Source organism: Mus pahari, chromosome 10 (genome assembly GCF_900095145.1).
Source record: "Mus pahari chromosome 10, PAHARI_EIJ_v1.1, whole genome shotgun sequence".
NCBI classification, from domain to species: Eukaryota; Metazoa; Chordata; class Mammalia; order Rodentia; family Muridae; genus Mus; species Mus pahari.
The window spans coordinates 112,432,433-112,450,353 of record NC_034599.1 but is presented as its reverse complement, the minus strand read 5'-3'; the positions used below and the strand labels follow the sequence as shown (position 1 = coordinate 112,450,353).

General features: G+C 54.3%; 1 protein-coding gene across 5 annotated transcripts in view; it reads left to right on the top strand.

Annotated features, from left to right (window-relative positions):
- The window catches only part of Scn5a (sodium voltage-gated channel alpha subunit 5), a 96,865-nt gene that overhangs the window by 26,042 nt on the left and 52,902 nt on the right, over positions 1-17,921 (top strand). For 3 of the 5 annotated variants that reach the window (XM_021205924.2, XM_021205926.2, XM_029543843.1), the window contains exons 4-10: positions 1,585-1,674; positions 2,942-3,070; positions 10,191-10,282; positions 13,659-13,889; positions 15,697-15,760; positions 16,831-16,972; positions 17,407-17,604. In XM_021205924.2, coding sequence (XP_021061583.1) covers positions 1,585-1,674; positions 2,942-3,070; positions 10,191-10,282; positions 13,659-13,889; positions 15,697-15,760; positions 16,831-16,972; positions 17,407-17,604 — 946 coding nt within the window. Of the gene's footprint in view, positions 1-1,584; positions 1,675-2,941; positions 3,071-9,966; positions 10,059-10,190; positions 10,283-13,658; positions 13,890-15,696; positions 15,761-16,830; positions 16,973-17,406; positions 17,605-17,921 lie in introns of all 5 variants that reach the window. The other 2 variants (XM_029543844.1, XM_021205925.2) reach the window with 1 other exon arrangement.

Genomic DNA, 17,921 nt, shown 5'->3' with positions numbered 1-17,921 from the left:
CTCTCTCTCTCTCTCTCTCTCTCTCTCTCTCTCTCTCTCTCTCTCTCTCTCTCTTATGAGAAACTAGGGAATTAATTATAAATGAGGCTGCTTTTCTAATTAACTGGGTTATCTAAGAGCCTGGAGGTAGGACGGATATTCACCTGGCTAGACTCTACTCATACTCATCCCAGAGCAGGCACCAGTAAGGGCCAGCCCGGGGTCAGGAGAATGGAACTGTATATGGGGGGGGGGGGGGGGTCCTGAGAGCTGGGACTGCTCTTGGGAGTCACCTTTGGCAGCCATGTGCTCAGGGCTGAGGCTGAGCTGTGGTGTGACGGGTGGTCAGTGCAGCCTCTCTCTGGGGTAGAGAGGGGGATCTGTGAATGCAGCCAGGCCCCTGGGGCACCCCAGCCTCTAGGAGGCCCAGGGTCTAATCCCCCTTCCTTCATCTTACAGAAGCCAAGGAAAGGAGCGAAGGAAGTCAGTCAGAGCATTGTCCAGCCTGGAGCGACAGTTAAGACGCAGCCAGAGTTGGGGATGGTGGTTTAGCTAATACCTGGGTTCCCACAAAGATACCCGGGACACAAAGGTAGTGTTTGCAGAGTCCCCTTTCTGGCGAGCAGACAGATGGGCTAATATTCAGTGAGGAGTCACAGGCTAAAAGGGGGATGGCTGGCCTCTGGGGGTGTGGTGCTACAATAGCCAATGAGCTGAGGTGGTCTTTGGGGAGATGAGAGATTTTGAGAAGCGAGGAGCCCAGGGCATGGGACTGGAGTGAGAGGCAGGTGTAGAGGCCGGAAGCACACCGGAAATGCCCCCCCTCCAACATGGCAGCTCACCTCCAGGTGTGATTTGAAGCTGAAGCCCGGGGAGAGGGAACTTCGGATCCTGCCTATCTTCCTGGACGGCTCCAGACTGCTCCAGTTTAGAGAGCTGAGATCAGGAGTCAACCCTGAGGTCCTGGGTGTCTCTTCACTCCGCACTGGGTCCCCCAGAGAGCCCTGCGGAAGATGTGGTCTCCAGTTTGTTTGCTGCCTGCTAAGCTATGGAACAGGCCAGGCTCTGGCAGCAAGTGCCTAGAGGACACAGAGAGCAGACCCCTGGGTAGGGAGGCCTTGGCGCTAAGGCCTCGCAACACAGGGAGTGTCTTCTCTGATCTTGCAACATTTGCCTGGCAGTGACATCAGGCCCAGCCCCTCGGCAGCAATGGTGGCTTAGCTGACCTCCTCCCGTGAATTTGTGTGGCCCCTTACACAGCTTTCTTTAGACTTTCTGTGGATTTGTGGATGGGACCTCTATGGCTTCCTGCAGCCCCTTCCGTGGCTTTCTAAGGGGGAGGCGCCTTCTGTGGCTTTATGGATAGAGCTTTTTTGTGGTTTTTTGTGGCTCCTCCCATAGCTTTCTGAGGGATTTGTGGGTAAGCCCCTCCCACGGCTTCCTCTGAGGACCCTCTATGTGGGTTTGTCACCAGTCCCTCCCTTGGCTTCCTCTGTGGATCTTCTATGTGGGTTTGTCGTTAGCTCTTCCCACAGCATCCTCTGTGGATCTTCTATGTGGGTTTGTCGCCAGTTCCTCCAATGGCTTCCTTAACTCCAGCGTCACGCTCTTCAGCATGCTCATCATGTGCACCATCCTAACCAACTGTGTGTTCATGGCACAACACGACCCTCCGCCTTGGACCAAATATGTTGAGTGAGTATCTCCAGGGGCCTCTCCTCCTGGCCCATCCCCCCGCCCTTTCTATTCCCCTGCCAAGGGCCTGGGAGTTGCCTGAGTTGGAGGCTCCGCCCACGACTTGAGTCCTGCCCAGGAGAGTAGCCTTCGCTCAGCCTCTGCCATTCTCATGCTGTATGCTTGTTGTAACTTTGCGGCCTTAGAGGTGGAAGCTCTGCAAACTGGCAATGTAGGGATTCTTCCCAGCCCCTAAAGAGGGACATGCCAGGCACTGTCACAAGATCAGTAAGCATTCTCTCTGCTAACCCGAGGTCAGCGGGGTCAGCACAGCCCTGTACCAGATGGGAAGACTGAGAATTGGAGCCCAACTGAGTTGACAGGCAGCTGGGGGGATAGCAACAGGAAGGCAGTGGGGGTCTCGGCTCAGGTGCTACACTGTTGCCTTGGCCCCTACCCAAGTCCTGCCTCCCAGCATGCTTTGAGGCTTTAGAACCCTGCCTCTTGAGTCTTCCCTTCCTGAAGAAATGTCTACTTTGTCCAGGGTCTAAGCAGACTTGGTGGGCCCTTACCACACTCAGCTCCCGGTTTATGGAAACGTCTGGAAGGTGCAGCTGCCTCTAAGAGTGGCTTGCAAAGAGGGCCAGGGCTGGTGTTGCAGTGGCTGTGCCTGGCTGCTCTGAAGCCTGGGTTACTTACTGCCTTCCCTGTGGGCCAGCCCCCAGGAGCAGAGGCATTTTGGATCCCTCAGGCTGCTGTAGGCAGAAAGGACCCTACCAGCCTTACACACCAGAAGATCTGCATTCCCTCTAGCCCAGAGTAGGCAGCTAGAACTCTGGCCCCAAGTACTTGTCGGTGTCCCTGCTTGTCGGTGTCCCTGTTTCCACCGCTAGTGCCTGCGAGCCCCCAAACATGACTGTTGGTCAGTGAGTCTCCCTACCCATGGTGTCCCACTCTGTTGACTTGGTAGTCAACATGTGCCTGTGGACACGTGCCACCAGAGCTGGAGGGAGGGATACATAGGGTTCTTCAAGCAAGGGTGAAAGTGGAGAGTTCTCCAGACACTTGACAGTCTCTCTGTAAAGCAAAGGGGCAGGTGGAGTTGTTAGCTAGATGTTTGGCACAGACCTGCAGGGCCTATTAAAGCTTTATCACAGGGCACAGGCCACTGTGATGGACGGCTCTGATGTGAGGAGCTGCCCAGGGCTCACACCAGGTAGGAAAGCTTGTGAACCGAGTCTGTAGGCTCCAGCCCCCCTGACAGCCCCTGATGGTCTCTCCTCCTCAGATATACCTTCACCGCCATCTACACCTTTGAGTCTCTGGTCAAGATTCTAGCTCGAGGCTTCTGCCTGCATGCGTTCACCTTCCTCCGGGACCCGTGGAACTGGCTAGACTTCAGTGTGATCGTCATGGCGTAAGTACACAGCTCCTCTCACCGGTACGCATCACACTAGCTATGCAGGGTCGGTTCGGGGCAGGGTTTTTGTGTCCCATGTCCCGGGCTGTCCGGGTTTCCCTTCTGTGGCTCACATAAGCCACAGAATGCCACAGAGGAGTATCTGTCTCGCTCTGTGTGTGGCAAGGTGAGGACAGGATAGACTTACAGTTCATTCTAGCAAGGTGAGGCAGCTCATCAGGGACACAAAGTGTCTGAGCACCCTGGCTCATCTGGGGACCACGACAGCCCTATGTTAAAGGGACATCATTAATTTCAGTAGTCTTTATCTTAGTGTTCGGGCTAAGGTCAAGCGAAGAATCTGCTGCAGGCCTTTGGGAGGCTAAGACTGAAAGTTTGCTGTGAGTTTGAGGCCAACCTAGGCTTCACAGTGAGCACATGTGAGGCGAGCCTGGTTTATCAGGGTCTGACCTCAGAAGATGGAGTTGGGGGAGGTGGACTGACTCTGCTTTAGCAGCCTCTGTGCTGTCCACCAAGAAATCCAGTCCCAGATCCCACTGAGACCAATCGCCCGGCATCCAAGGTAATTAATAGTGAGACTCCAATAGAGAAGCTTGGGGAAACAGCCAGCTTCCCCGAGAACCTGTGCCAGGAGAGTTCCTGTCTGGCATTTCTTAAAAGCCACTGACCCAGCTCACAGGATGCTTGCCCCAGGAGAAGAGGTATTCTAGAGGCAAGCCAGCCATGCCCAGTCTTTTGGCATCGCAAGATGACACAATCATCTATAAAGTACATCCCCAGTCCACACAGACTTGATATTTTCAGCAAGTTCACAATTTTCTGTTGAGCCTGGGCCATGTGCCTCCTCATGCAGCCTCTGGGCTGCAGGTTAGATGTATCTCTTAGTCGTGTTTTGCCAGCAAGAAAAGCTAGAGCCTGAAACTCAGGAGCCCACCACAAGGTGATCATGCCCCGAGGCCTGCTGCAGCCCCAGCTGCAGCTTTAATTCCTTTCCTAGGGGACACTTGCAGAGCGTTAGGGGTTGAGGTGTTCCCCGCACAGGATGTCAGAAACCAGGTACCTGTCTCTGCTGAGACAGCTGACTAAGGCAGGGCTACTGTACTGAAGTCCTGGTCAAGAACTGACCTAGCATACCCCTTCTTCCAGCGAGGACCCAACATGTGCTGGACTGGATTTTGCACCTCAGCAAAAAACATTCTGGGAGTTGTAGTCCATTCCTATGCAAGTCCTGACCTCCTCTGGTGGGATAGAGGCTCAGTTCAGTTCCTACTTTCTTGGATTCTTGGATGTACCTGAGCTATGTTGTAGAGGAGGGGAACCTAGAGAGGAGCTGGGCTCTCAGGATGCTCTTAGAACACCTTCAGGCTGAATGGCGAGCACGGTGGATGGACAGTCTACCCGAAGCTGTTTCTAGGTATTTGCAAACTGACTCCAGGCCTCCCATTTTCCAGATGGAGAAGCAGGCTCAGAGACAATACAGACACCTACCAGAAGTGCAGACACACGGACACATGCCAGGGTGGGGCCGAGTAAGCAAAGGAAATGATGACAGGACATGAAGTTAAAGAGCGATAGCCAGGGCTAGACCATACTGTCTGTCTACAGAGGTCATGTCATAGCCAGGCAGGACAAGAACTACTAGGGGAGGGGAGCTGGCCGAGCTGCAAGATGACTGAGCCGCTATGTGGACCATGGGCTGGAGATAAGATGTGTAGAGAGAGACAGGAGCTAATGGTCTACTGTCAAAGCCGAGAGAGAGAGAGAGAGAGAGAGAGAGAGAGAGAGAGAGAGAGAGAGAGAGAGAGCGAGCTGTGCGGCGTCTGAGCAGAGCGGGGGAGCCCTGGTCAGTGTTGGGTGTTTTGAGGGTGACTGCCTGGTTTCGCTTGGGGTTTTGATGGGTGGATGGCAGTACCATTTGTGGAGAGGGAGGCTCAAAGGAGGAAGGGAGTCAGAAGTACTGGGGATACCCTCAGTACAGAAGGGTGAGATGCAGCAGGATCTTCCAGTCTGGAGTGTTGGCAAGTGACCCAAGCTGGCCAAGCTGGAGGCACCAAAGTGAAGACACTGAAAGCCAGATAAGAAAAGCCAAGAATGAGCATGGTGGAACATGTCTGTGGGACGCACCAACATCCTGAGGTCAAGAGATAGGGGATGGGGGTGCTCAGTTGTTAAAAGAGCACTTTCTGCTTTTCAAAAGGACCCGGATTCAATTCCCAGCACCCATTTTGAGTGGCTTATAACCACCTGCAGCTCTAGTTCCAGGGGATCCGATGCCCTCTCCTGGTGTTCACACACATGGCTCACCTTCACACACCCGGGCACACACATACACATGAAATAAGTACACTTTTTTTAAAGGAGCAGGGGATTGGTGAGATGGCTTAGTGGTTAAGAGCACTGACTGTTCTTGCAGAAGACCTAGGTTCAGTTACCAAAACTCGGATAGTGGCTCACAACGGTCTATAACTCCAGTCCCAGGGAATCTGACATCTTCTGGCCTTTGTGGGCACCAGGCACAAAAGTGGTGCACAGATACATTTATAAAAAAAATACCCACATACATAAAATAAGAAAGGAGGGGACTGGCCCACAAAAACCAGAGGGAACTTTCAAGCAAGTGGGGAATACACCCAGGAGAGTGATGCCCAGAAACCAGCAAGAAAGACTAGTCAATGTGGAACATGCCAGGAGGAAGCCAGCAAGAGTGATGACAGCCGATGGCCTGTTAGACTTTGGGTGGTCACTGGTGCCCCTGCTAAGAGGTCACAGTGGAGTGGGAGGCTCTGCATCCGGGTTGAAAGGGTCTGGGTTGGAGGAGTTGTGAAATACAGATATCTCACTCTTGGAGTTCCTGTGAAACGATGCAGAAAATGGCACGGTAGCCGGAGGGAAATGAGGGTCAAGGAAGGCCCTTCAAAGAAGAGAGACTAATGGAAATGATCCTGAGGAGAGGGGACCTCTGAAGAAGGCAGGAGGGGGCTGAGGGGTCGCAGGAACAGAGCCCTCGAACATCCCGCCTGAGTGCGGCTCCGGGCACCGAGGTGAAGAACTGACCTTCAGCTCAGAGAAGGCAGGGTTCTGGCTGGAGGCGGAGGCAGGCCGACAGGCTGATGAAGAGCAAAGGGGGAATTTCTCTTCTGATTGCCTCTATTTTCTCCGTGAAATAAGAAGCAGAGTCATCAGAGAGAATGGAGCAGGGAGGTGAGCCCGGGCCCTGAGAGGGAGAAATTGTCAGAGACTAAAAGGCCACACTGGCTGGGCGTCTGAGTGCAGTAGCAGGCCGAGCTCTGGCTCTGGCTCTGGCTCTGGCTCGGGCTCTGGCTCGGGCTCTGGCTCGGGCTCCGGCTCCGGCTCGGGCTCCGGCTCCAGCTCCGGCTCCGGCTCTGGCTCCGGCTCTCTGGCTCTGGGGTCTCTGTAGGCTGTAGGGGTAAGCAGTGATCTACCAGCCATGAAGAGCTTCAGGCAAGAGAGTGGCCAACGTCTGTCTGGGCCTCACCTGACTTCTGCATCCTGGACCTACAGAAAGTTGCCATGGAGATACTCCTGTTCTCAGGAGGAAGCCATCACCAGGACCAGCACAGCCCTGGTGCATAGAGAGAGCGCCCTCTGTGGCCTCCAGCAAGTGCTACAGTGTCCTGTCCCCTTCGTCCAGGGGCTACCATTCCTACTCTGAACCACAAAGAGAGTGTGATGTGCCTCTTCCTGATGAGCCCAGCCGCACCTATGCCAAGAACAGGCATGGCGAGGGGCCTGACTCTCACCAGAGCCACCCCTGTGCCAAGATCACCACAGCCACACCTGTGCTGAGAACAGGCATGGCAGAGGAGCCAGACTCCATTCTTGGATAGTCACTGCATTTCGGAGCATCTACAGAAATGGCCTGTCCACCTCTGCCGGGACAGAATGGACAGCTGGAATGCCAGCTTTCTGCCACTAGTCAGCCCTGCCCACACAGCATATATTGATGTCCACTCTGCCTGGTGAAAACCAGTTAGCGCCCCACCTCTGAGAAATATTCTGTTAGAGAGAAATGGGTCCCCAGGATGATCCGGAAAGTCTTGGGCAGGGCAAAGTCGAATGAAGCGAAACTCACCATCCAACCTTCCCTTTTACCTTTGGGGAAACTGAGGTTCAGAGGGAACCAATGTGCCCGTAACAACAGACAGAGTCAGCAGCGATGCTTGGACTGAAAGCCAGCTCCTCCTCAGCCGCACTTCTAGACAGATTTCCCTCTCACACCCCACCCAGTTTAGAAGCTGCTGCAAAGGGTGCTGGGAACCTTGCCAGGCTTAGATCACAGCCCAGCATCCAGAGATTCCCCACACCCCAAACTGGGCATTACCTGCCAGTCAACACAGTCTCCCACCTTCTGGGGTTGTTATGGAAACCAAACCCAGAGGGAAAAGAAGGAGGGCACAGAGGAGGGGACCAGCTGCTAGAGGAGCTAACAGCATGGGTCCCACTGTCTCAGGATAAGGCTGGGGCAGGGAGAAGCCAGTATGCCATTCCTTGGAGTTCTGCAGCTGCCAGAAAGCCTCGTGTGTGCTGGAGCTGATATGTGGTGTAGGCCTCTCAACCCACCACCCTCTGCTCTTTCATGGCAGGCCCATGATCTTACCCAGTTGCCTACCACCAGCCAGCTCCTTGGCCAGCTGAGAGGTTGATTGGCTTGTGGGAGAGTTTTGCCCACCCCTTATCCTGTCTATTCATGTCACTCTGAAGACAGCTCTCTGCCATGAAAGGGTCTCCATTGTTCTGCCACATTCACCGCCCCCTCCCCCAAGAGAGGCCTCAGTGGCAGCCTGATGTTCTCTGGTAGGAATAGCCAAGTTCTGTCTAGGTAGCCACCTTGTCTTGTCTCACTGTGGTCCCAGGCTACCTGTCACTCAGCTCTGACTCCTTCCAGTCTTCCTCCAACCCCCGGCTGGATGTCCAGCCAATTCCCACCAGCACCTGAGTTTCATTTCCAGCCACAGGGTGGTGGCAAGCCTACCAGGGGCATAGCCATGTGTCCCCTATGCTGTCCCCAGCCTGTCCTTATCTCCTGGGGTCCTGGCTCCTTTGTATTCAGCACTCACGGCTGAAGAGGCAGCACCATCTCCTCGGAGCCTTGAAGGCAGGGTAGGCAGCTCGTGCAGGTCTTCCCCGAGATTCCATCTGATAAACCAGGCTTTGAGGGGTAGGAGGGGGAAAGCAAGGGTCCCTGCACCTTGTGCTGCTGGAGCCATATTGAGAGCACTGAGGGGAGGGAGAGGAACAGGCATCACAGGCCCCACCTGGAGACCAGCGATGGGGATTGGTTCCTCGGACATCTGAGCCGTGTCTTCTGTGGGTCGGCAATGTCAGCAATATTTCAACTGCATAGTCTTTCGGCACTCTAAACAGAGACTGGGAACGGGATGGGGACAGAGGTTTGGGGTATCTGAGCCACCCAGAAGAGAGGAACTCTAACGCTGGAAGAGCCTGCATCAAATTAACCATCGTCTGTGAGCCGGGGCAAGGCAGGCGATTTCTGCTCCTCAGTGGATGATGGAATGGATCCGACGGCTGCACGGGAATTTGTAAACGAATTTGTAAACCGAGACAAGTCTCGAGGGTGGAAGGGAAGCTACAGAAAGGCCTTGGCGGGCCAGAGACGGAAGATGTTAAGAATAATACGTGCCTCAGAAGGGAGCAGACAGAATCACAGGACCCTGTGACGGTGGATGATGGACCACAAGAGTGAACAGAGCCAGGCCAGGCTGGCCCTGCTGGTCCCAGGATATGGCGTCCTTTGACAACTTTACCTGTAGACAACAACAGCCCATGGAGGAATTCAGAAGTCCTGAGCAGTGTGAACAGAGAGAACCATGACGTTCTCTGTGGGTCTAGACTGTTGAGTGGACCGAGCTATGCAGGACTGTTGACCTGGCCTGACACCGCCCAGACACACTTGGTTAAACATCAGACACCCCGAGTTCGACATCCTTTGTTAAACATCAGATCCCTTCAGCTAAATGTCAGATGTCCTGCATGTGAGGCCTCTGGTTAAATATCACAGGTCATCTGCCACTGTCTCGATGGCCTTGGTCACGTCCTGTGCATTCGCCTCTCCTATACTCTGTGGCCATGTGGCCTGCCCAGTGCATGCGTGGCCCCACGCTCTGCTTGGGCAGATCCCTGCCCCTTCTCCGGACAGCTGCCTTCTATGCCCATGGACATCAGAGATGGACCGCTGTCCAAGTTCAAGATGGGAGTCTCATAGCCATGCGTCCCTGCCAAGCCTCCCTCAGACCAATGCAGGACAGAGCCGGTAGAACAACCTCCCTATCTCAGGACCGATTTCCCCACGAATTCTCATGCCGTCTCTTGTGCAACCGTTGCCCACGATCATTCCCTGCATAGAGAGAGCTGTGGTGAGGAAGAGCAGGTGGGCAGTTCCCAGAGATCCAGGGGCCTCAGCCAGAGCTTCAGAGTCAGTCAAGTACACAGTGGGGACAGATGTTGGAAGACGCAGAAAAGCCCTAGGAAGACCAGAAGCCCACATCCTTCCAGCATTGCCTCCTGGAGCCATTTCCCTCTCCACGCTAATGTGTCCCCAGCCTCAGACCTAGTCTTGGAGTGTTATGTTCCATCCCCAGAGTAGCTGCCTCCTAGCACCTGTTGATCTTGGGATCATCGCGGAGGAAGCCACCTGGGAGCCTGCTGTGGGCATCCTTGAGATGGCTAGGCTGAGATCTTGTGTTGAGAGGATGGTCAGGAGGAAGGCTAAGGGAGGGCCCAAGTCTGCCACCTCACCCCACGATGGGACCACAGAAGGGAGAGGGTAGGGGCAGGCACACTGCCGGGAAAGGGAGGGGTGGGGCGGGCACCCCCGCTTTGTAACTTGCGGTAACTGTGGTTTGGTCCCACAGGTATGTATCAGAAAATATAAAGCTAGGCAATTTGTCGGCTCTTCGAACTTTCAGAGTCCTGAGAGCTCTGAAAACGATTTCAGTTATTCCAGGTAAGGCCAGGTTTGCCTTCCGACCTCAGCCACAAGTGACTCTCTCTCTGTTTCCCGCCCTCTCCTCCTCTGACCGTGTGTCTCCTGTTGGTGTGCTGTCACTGTGTCGTGTGTGAATCTCCCTTGTTACAGATACACAACTGAATTTGTGGACCTGGGCAATGTCTCAGCCTTACGCACCTTCCGAGTCCTCCGGGCCCTGAAAACTATATCGGTCATTTCAGGTGAAAAAATCAGGTTAAACGCCAAGGCTGGAGAGACACACCTGGGCCTCTCCAGCCCCCTGGGAGCCAAAGCTGTCTCCCAGAAGGCCCTTTAGATGTTCCTGTCACCAGAGTACCTTTGCCAGAGCCGGGAGTCAGTGGAAGAATCTTTCTCCCTGGAACCTCAGAGTGGGCTCTGGGCTGTCCACCCCAGCCAAGCCCACTCTCAGACACCAGGAGTTCAGGGTAACCCACGGCAAGATAGAACCGGTCCCCAGTACTTCCCCAAAATGCTCAGTTCTTTCTCCAACCTGAACTCAGCTGCTTTCCTAGTGAGAAGCTGGGGCTCCAATGACAGGAAGTAGCAAACTCTGGTCAAGAAACCAGAAAGGTTTGAGGGAACTCCGGCACACCCCTAGCAGTCTTTCGTGACAGTGCCAGAGCCCAGCCTCGTGTCCCATGTGACTCGTGCAAGCCTCAGCCCCCATCCCGAGACACAAAGTGTAGTCTGCTGACAGGCATCATGGGGCCTTGGCGTCTACCAGCCCTCGCTGCATGGCGCAGTAGAGGTTTAGCAAACCATGCATGGTAGCCTCGGGAAGAAATCCTCCGTGACAGATGTTGGCAACTGTACCCGGGAAACCTTAGCCTCAGCAGGAACCATTTCACTGGTCCATGCAGGAAAATACCCAGCAGCCCATTGGTGCTAAAGAGGACACCACTCACCCTGGCCCCTAGAGCCACTCACCCGCACTGTTTATCTCACCCTCCCCAGTTAGCATGAGCTCAGACTCCCCCCTATTTTATGGATTTGTTCTGGAGGAGTAGGGACCAGCACCCAGGAGCCCCCCGTGAGTCCACAGTCCTCAGAATGGGTAAGGCACTAGCTGGGGGCAGGGTGTGGCTCAGTGGGGAGTGTGCTTATAGTGCAACCTTGAGGACCTGACTTTGGATCCCCAGAAGCCACATTGGAAAGGCTGGTCATGGCGGCATGTGCCTGTGAGCTCACGCTGGCAAGGCACCACGTTGGAAAGGCTGGTCATGGCGGCATGTGCCTGTGAGCTCACGCTGGCGAGGCAGAGATAGGAGGATCTTGGGGGACTCACTAGCTAGTCCATCTAGCAGAAACATGGTGAGCATCGGGTTCCACGTGAGACCCTGGGTCAGAGCACACGGTGACAGCAATAGAGGAAGACACCAGATTGCCTCTCTACATATGTAGCTGCCACAGAGCTGAGGAGCTCCCTGAACCAATGGTAGCCTCTGCTCCTAAAGGGAAATGCTGGTGACTTCCAGGCCTGCTGCTGCCCTCGGGGTATCGGGAGCCAGAGACCCCTGGCCACAGGCTAATTTAGCAGTATACCTACTCCTGACCATTTTGTATTTAGACTAAATCTCAAAATGTCTCTTATCACCTCAGAAACCGAAGCCATGTCTTCCCAGTGTGCCACACTAGGGTCCCTGATTCCTGCTACGACTGGAGCGACCCCCCAGTAACTCCCATGAATCAGATGTCACCAGCTGAGGGGAGTCGGCAGTGGCAGTTTCTGCAACCTGGGAGGCTGACAGGAGATAGAGCCCGCCCGAGCTACCAAATGGTTCGAGGCCAGGCAAGAACCTTGTGTCACATTTTTTAAATACATAAAAGACCTGAGGTGTAGACAGGTATAAAAGGTTTGCTTAGGGTGTCCAAGACCCCTGAGTCTGATTCCCTAGTCTTCAGACGACACAAGACATTCATAAGCCTTTTGAGGTCACCAGCAGCTAAGAGAGGCCACAGAAAGCAGCCCCCAGGGTGGGCTTAGAAAGCGGTGTTTGCATCTAATGGAGTGCTGCCTGCAGGAGTCCCCACAGCGAAGTCAGAGGGGACAGATTCCACACACCTGCAGCTTGTCTGAACTCATTCTAGACATAAGTGAGCTAACGCTCTCTCTTTGTTATGAGGGAAGGTTTTGAGGGGTGGATGACCTTTGCTGCTGTCCCTGCAGGCCTGAGCAGGATTGCTTTGCCAGCCCTGACTAGAGTATTTTGGGGCAAAGATCCTTAAGTCTGACTGTTGGGTTACAGTCCAATCTGGGCATGCAAGCTCCGGCCATATCCCTGTCATGTACCCCGAGATACATCAGCCTCCAAGCCTAGAGGCCTGCCACCACACACATGTCTCTCAGTAGGTACTCAGAGTTCTGAACTGTAACGGACACGGCAGCTCCCTACCTGACTCCCACCCACTGGGCAGTTGCCAACATGTGCCAGGATGATTTCCATGGAGTCCCAAGTGCCAGAGCCCTTGGCAGGCAGCAATGATGGTATCGTTGTGAGAAGGCCGTGCACTTCTCTCTTGTCTGTCCGTCACTGCTTCTCTGTCTCTGGGCTGAGGACACAATAGTCACAGGTGCTCCTAACACATTAATGGGCTGGACAATGAATGGATGGAGCTTAACCTGAGATCTGGCCGCTTGGGGGATGGGACTGGGGCCCTGCTGCTGGCAGCGAGCCCCTTGCCTCTGATGCACTGCTCGCACTTGCCCTAGGACAGTAGTTGAGGGTCAGATGGGATGTGTGCACACATGCTTCTCTGTCACGCTGTATGGTGCTGGCTTCTGCAAGGAGTTGGAAACGTGCAACTAACTGATCACGGCCACTCTGCTTTGGGGAAATGGGAGGGGTGGGGAGGGCTCCAAGGGTCAGCAAATGATGAAGAGGGATGTAGTTCAACCTGCTCCCTGCCTGTAACCTTCCCCAAAGATGGTCCTATACTCTTAGGACATCACCCAACCCTGCCAAACCTTCCCCCAGAGCCCCAAATCTGCCCTTCACACTAGCCACCCACAACCCAAGCCCAGACCCTGGCTTCCTTAGTTTCCTTCAAATGATTGAAACCCACAGTGTCTCCAAGACAGCTGGCCCCAGCGGTAGAGCAGCAGGAAGACCCCCTACCAGGAGCAGCTGTGTCTCTCCCATTTCCAGACCAAAGAGAGGCTCTTGCATTGACTTAGAGCGGGGCTGGACCTCAGCTTCCTCTGCCACGGCCTGTGTTAAAAAGGCCAGACTGGTACATTTTGGAACGTAACAGCCATGGTGGGTCCTTAAGACATTTTTCATCCACTCTACGTCTTCCTGTGCTGGGCTGGTGGAGAATAAAGCATTCTGACCTCCTCTGAAAACACAGAGCTGGGTGGGCTCTCTGCCCTTGTCAGTCAGGAGAGACTCTGCTAGTCTTAAAGGCCCAGGAAGCCTCCTTCACTGTATCCATGTGTAGTGGTTACCGTCCCTACCCACAGCCCGTTTAATACAGGACTTGGGGAGGCCTGATGCCCTTCCCCAGGCCCCGCCTCCCTCCAGAAGACCATAGAGCAGACTCTCTGAGGGTCACCCATGCTCCGTCTCACTTTCCCAGGCCTGAAGACAATCGTGGGAGCCCTAATCCAGTCTGTGAAGAAGCTGGCCGACGTGATGGTCCTTACCGTCTTCTGCCTCAGTGTCTTTGCCCTCATTGGCCTGCAGCTCTTCATGGGCAACCTGAGGCACAAGTGCGTGCGTAACTTTACTGAGCTCAACGGCACCAATGGTTCCGTGGAGGCCGACGGCATAGTCTGGAACTCTCTGGACGTCTACCTCAATGACCCAGGTATGGGCTCACTATGCCTCTGGAGAGAGTGTTGGGAGACCATCAAAGCTGGGTGTCTCCCACCCAGGCTTCACTAATGGGTAGCAGGCATGTCTCCAGGACCATCCAATTGTGGCTGGGACCCAAGGCAGGCTAGGGGTATATACCCCAGGCTAGTTGGAGAGATGGCATTCAAGGGATGGGATTCGGGGGTAGGGAGATGGTTCAGTCAGCAAAGTGCTTGCTATAAGCATGAAGACCTGAGTTCAACTCCCAATGCCTGCAACATGTGATAGATAGATAGATGACAGACAGACAGACAGACAGATAGTTAGATGGTAGACAGATGTTAAATAAATAGATGAGAGAGAGAGAGAGAGAGAGAGAGAGAGAGAGAGAGAGAGAGAGAGAGAGAGACCCACCACGGGGGTGGGGATTCGGGAAAGTCATGGAGGCTAACTTGTCAACCAGACTATCCAAATCAGCAAGATCCAGGTACAGGAAAAGACCATGTCTCAAAAAAATAAGGTGGAAAATGATTTGAGGAAGATGCCCGGCATTGACCTCTGATCCTTCTATGAGCGCTCTCTCTCTCTCTCTCTCTCTCTCTCTCACACACACACACACACACACACACACACACACACACACACACACACACTTTACAGATTCACAGTTGGGGATAGGCTGAGTCCAGACAGCTGGGGATGGTGAGGAGACCAGCTTCCCTGGAGCCTGCGAGGCTTGAGTGACGCCATGTCTGAAGTAAGAGAGCTCTCACCTCACTGTCTGTGCTGAGTGCCCGGGCTGCTACTCCGATGTGCACATGCCCTAGAACTCTGTGAGAAGGATGAGGTGACCTGGCTTGTATGGGTGTGTGCACCCTCCACTCTGTCACCTCTCCAGATTGCTGGTCACCTCCTCTTTCAGGAAGTACCATCCATCCAGATCAAAGGAAGATCCTTGGGGCAAGGCCAGATACCATGCCACGAGGATTCAGAGGGCTCCCCTGAAGTCAGGGCCTCTCGCATACATGGACTAGCACCCACTGGAAAACAAGCAGACAGGAGATCGTGGATGGATGTGGGTACAGGTCTGTTGTGGCCTCATAGAAATGAATGACACCAAACTTCAGCATTCATCAGAGTCACCTGAAAAGTTCCAGTAAACAGACTATAGGCCCTGGCCTGCTTCTGAATCAAGTGTAGCTTGCATCTGGGAAGCTATAGGCCAACCAGTTCCCAGACACTAACATTACCCACCAGGACCACACTTAGAGAAATGCTTCCCAAGACAGAGGTGGGTCACGGTGACTGATGGAGAGATGGCAAGGCAGGTGGGCCGTGCCTCACCTGGTCTGGACCCAGCCCCATGGGAACAGACCGCAGCGTTGCCATGGTGACCGGCAGGCATCTCTTCTACCAGCTTATGTCATGGCAGTGGGCCACACAGTGACAGAGCAGCCAAGTTGGAGCTCTGCCCAGACCCTTGCCTCCTGGCTCAGGGCTCACTTGGCCCTGGATGGCCCCCTGAGTGGTTTGAGGCTGGGTGCAGAAGCTGCCTATAGGGACAGAGGGACAGCTGAGTCCTACCCAGGGCTTCCTACATCTTCAAGAGTGTGTGAGACACTGGCAGAGGAGCGGCAGTGAATAGGATGGATGAGTGAGAGAAGCGTCCAGGGCCACAAAGACCTGGCCAGGCATAGGTGAGGATCAGGACAGTGGCCAAGGGAAGTGAACAGTAACGATGTCTTTTCCAGAACCCAGTGTGAAGCAGGCACCCAGAGCTGGGCCACCCAAGCCACTCACACCCAGGCTTTTTCTTGCAGCCAATTACCTGCTCAAGAATGGCACCACGGATGTGTTACTGTGTGGGAACAGCTCTGATGCCGGGTAGGTGGGACAGCCCTCCCAGTGGCTTTTGGTACTTCTCCGCTGCTGTGTCTAAGACTTCCCCCAGTCCTAACACTTTCTTGGCCAGAACCCTGAAAGTTTCCATACCCCCTCCCCTGTCACATAGAGAGACCTGGTAAAGACAGATCGGGGATAGGTCTGGAGGGACAGGGGAGACCTAACGATGGGCTAGGGTAAGGAAGTCACCCAGGGTACCCCTCAGGGTCCTAACTAGACCTCGGCTCCATCTCTACTGTTCTGTCTTTCCAGGGTGACTTTGTTCATAGCCAAGCAGAATATGAGCCTGCAGCTTCAGTGCCCTGTGTCCAGGGGCAATTTCCAGGGCTCTGGGCATGGTAGTCTGGGACAGGATGCGGGGTCCCAGACTCACCATGTGGCAGTTGGTTCTGGTGTGATTTTCCCAGCTTAGACTTTGCTGGCTTCTTCCACCATGGGAGAGATGTCTGCAGTACCTTGGGTTTGAGGCACCTTTAGGAATATCCTGGCACTTGCCCAATTTCTCCAACCAGATTTCTCTCTCCTCTCTTCTCCCCCCTCCTCCTCCTACATATACACATAGACACCCTGTCAAGGTGTGTGTCTGTGTGTATGCATGTGTGTTAAATAGACACTTTTCTAGATGCAACCCAGTCCAGCCTCTGCCCACACTTAGCCAAGACTTGTCAGTCCTCTTCTCCCTCTGGAGCTCCAGTGTGTTCACGCCCCAGGGGATGGACAAGCCAAGAAAGTGACATGGGCTTCCTCCAGGGGAGGAAGCAACAGTGAAACAGCCACAGCCACCAGGAAGGGTGTGTTGCGTGGACAGAAGGGAACTGGGTGTGGGCCTTAGAAATTCCAAGTAGGTCTAGGAGAGAGGAAGATGGAGACCTGGTCAGTCATGAATGTGGCAAGGACAAGATCATGGGTGCAGAACCCAAAAGCCGTTGAGCATACGCTGGGCTGCTCAGGGAAACAAACCAGGATCTTTCACAGCATGGGACATGAGAGTGTGTGTATGTGTGTCTCACAGCATGGGACATGAGAGTGTGTATGTGTGTGTCTGGCTATAGGACATGTCCCGAGGGCTACCGGTGCCTGAAGGCAGGTGAGAACCCCGACCACGGTTACACCAGCTTCGACTCCTTCGCCTGGGCTTTCCTTGCACTCTTCCGCCTGATGACACAGGACTGCTGGGAACGTCTATACCAGCAGGTGCATGGGTTCTGGGGCCAGCAGAGGGGTGCGAGGCATGGACCAGGGCTGGCTGCACAAATAGCTAGCCGGAAATGTCCCCAATAGCTTTCCACTGGTGAGGGTTATGGAGGGGGCAGGGGAAAGGGCTGGTGACTGAGTTCCAGTCCCTTAGAGAGGACACTCTTCTGTGGATGAGATAGTCCTTCACCCTGTAGGACAGAACATTCTCGGTAGATGCAACAGTCTCGCCATTAGGTGAGATACCTACCTCCTTCTAAGTGGGACACTCTGCCTCGGGTTGACACATGGCCTTCTACAGGTGGGACATACTTTTCTCGCCCCCCCCCCCAGGCTTTAGGATACTGAGCCCTTGGCATAGCCAGACTGGTGACTTAGAAAGACCCTAACCTGGAATGTCAGTGAGGGTGACCTGTGGCCCCTTGCTCCTCCAGACCCTGAGGTCCGCAGGAAAGATCTACATGATCTTCTTCATGCTTGTCATCTTCCTGGGCTCCTTCTACCTGGTGAACTTGATCCTGGCTGTGGTGGCCATGGCTTACGAGGAGCAAAACCAAGCCACCATCGCTGAGACGGAAGAGAAGGAGAAGCGTTTCCAAGAGGCCATGGAGATGCTCAAGAAGGAACACGAGGTGAGCGTGCAGCGTCTGGAGGTGCGGTGCATGCTGGGTAAGGCTGGTAGGTGGTGCATGCTGGGTAAGGCTGGTAGGTGGTGCATGTTGAATGGCAGGCAGTGCCTGCTGAGCAAGGTGGGCCTGTGGGTGTGGTGTGTAGTGGGTAAAACTGGTTCCTTTGCCACTGTGTTTTCTAGGCAAAGGTAATACAGAATGGGTGGGGTGAAGGTGATATTGACTCAGTAAGCGTGGCCTCTGTGGGCACAGCCCGTGCCTGGTACAGGATCCGTGTCTGTGTATGTGACCTACTCTGATCATGGGATAATTCCTAATGG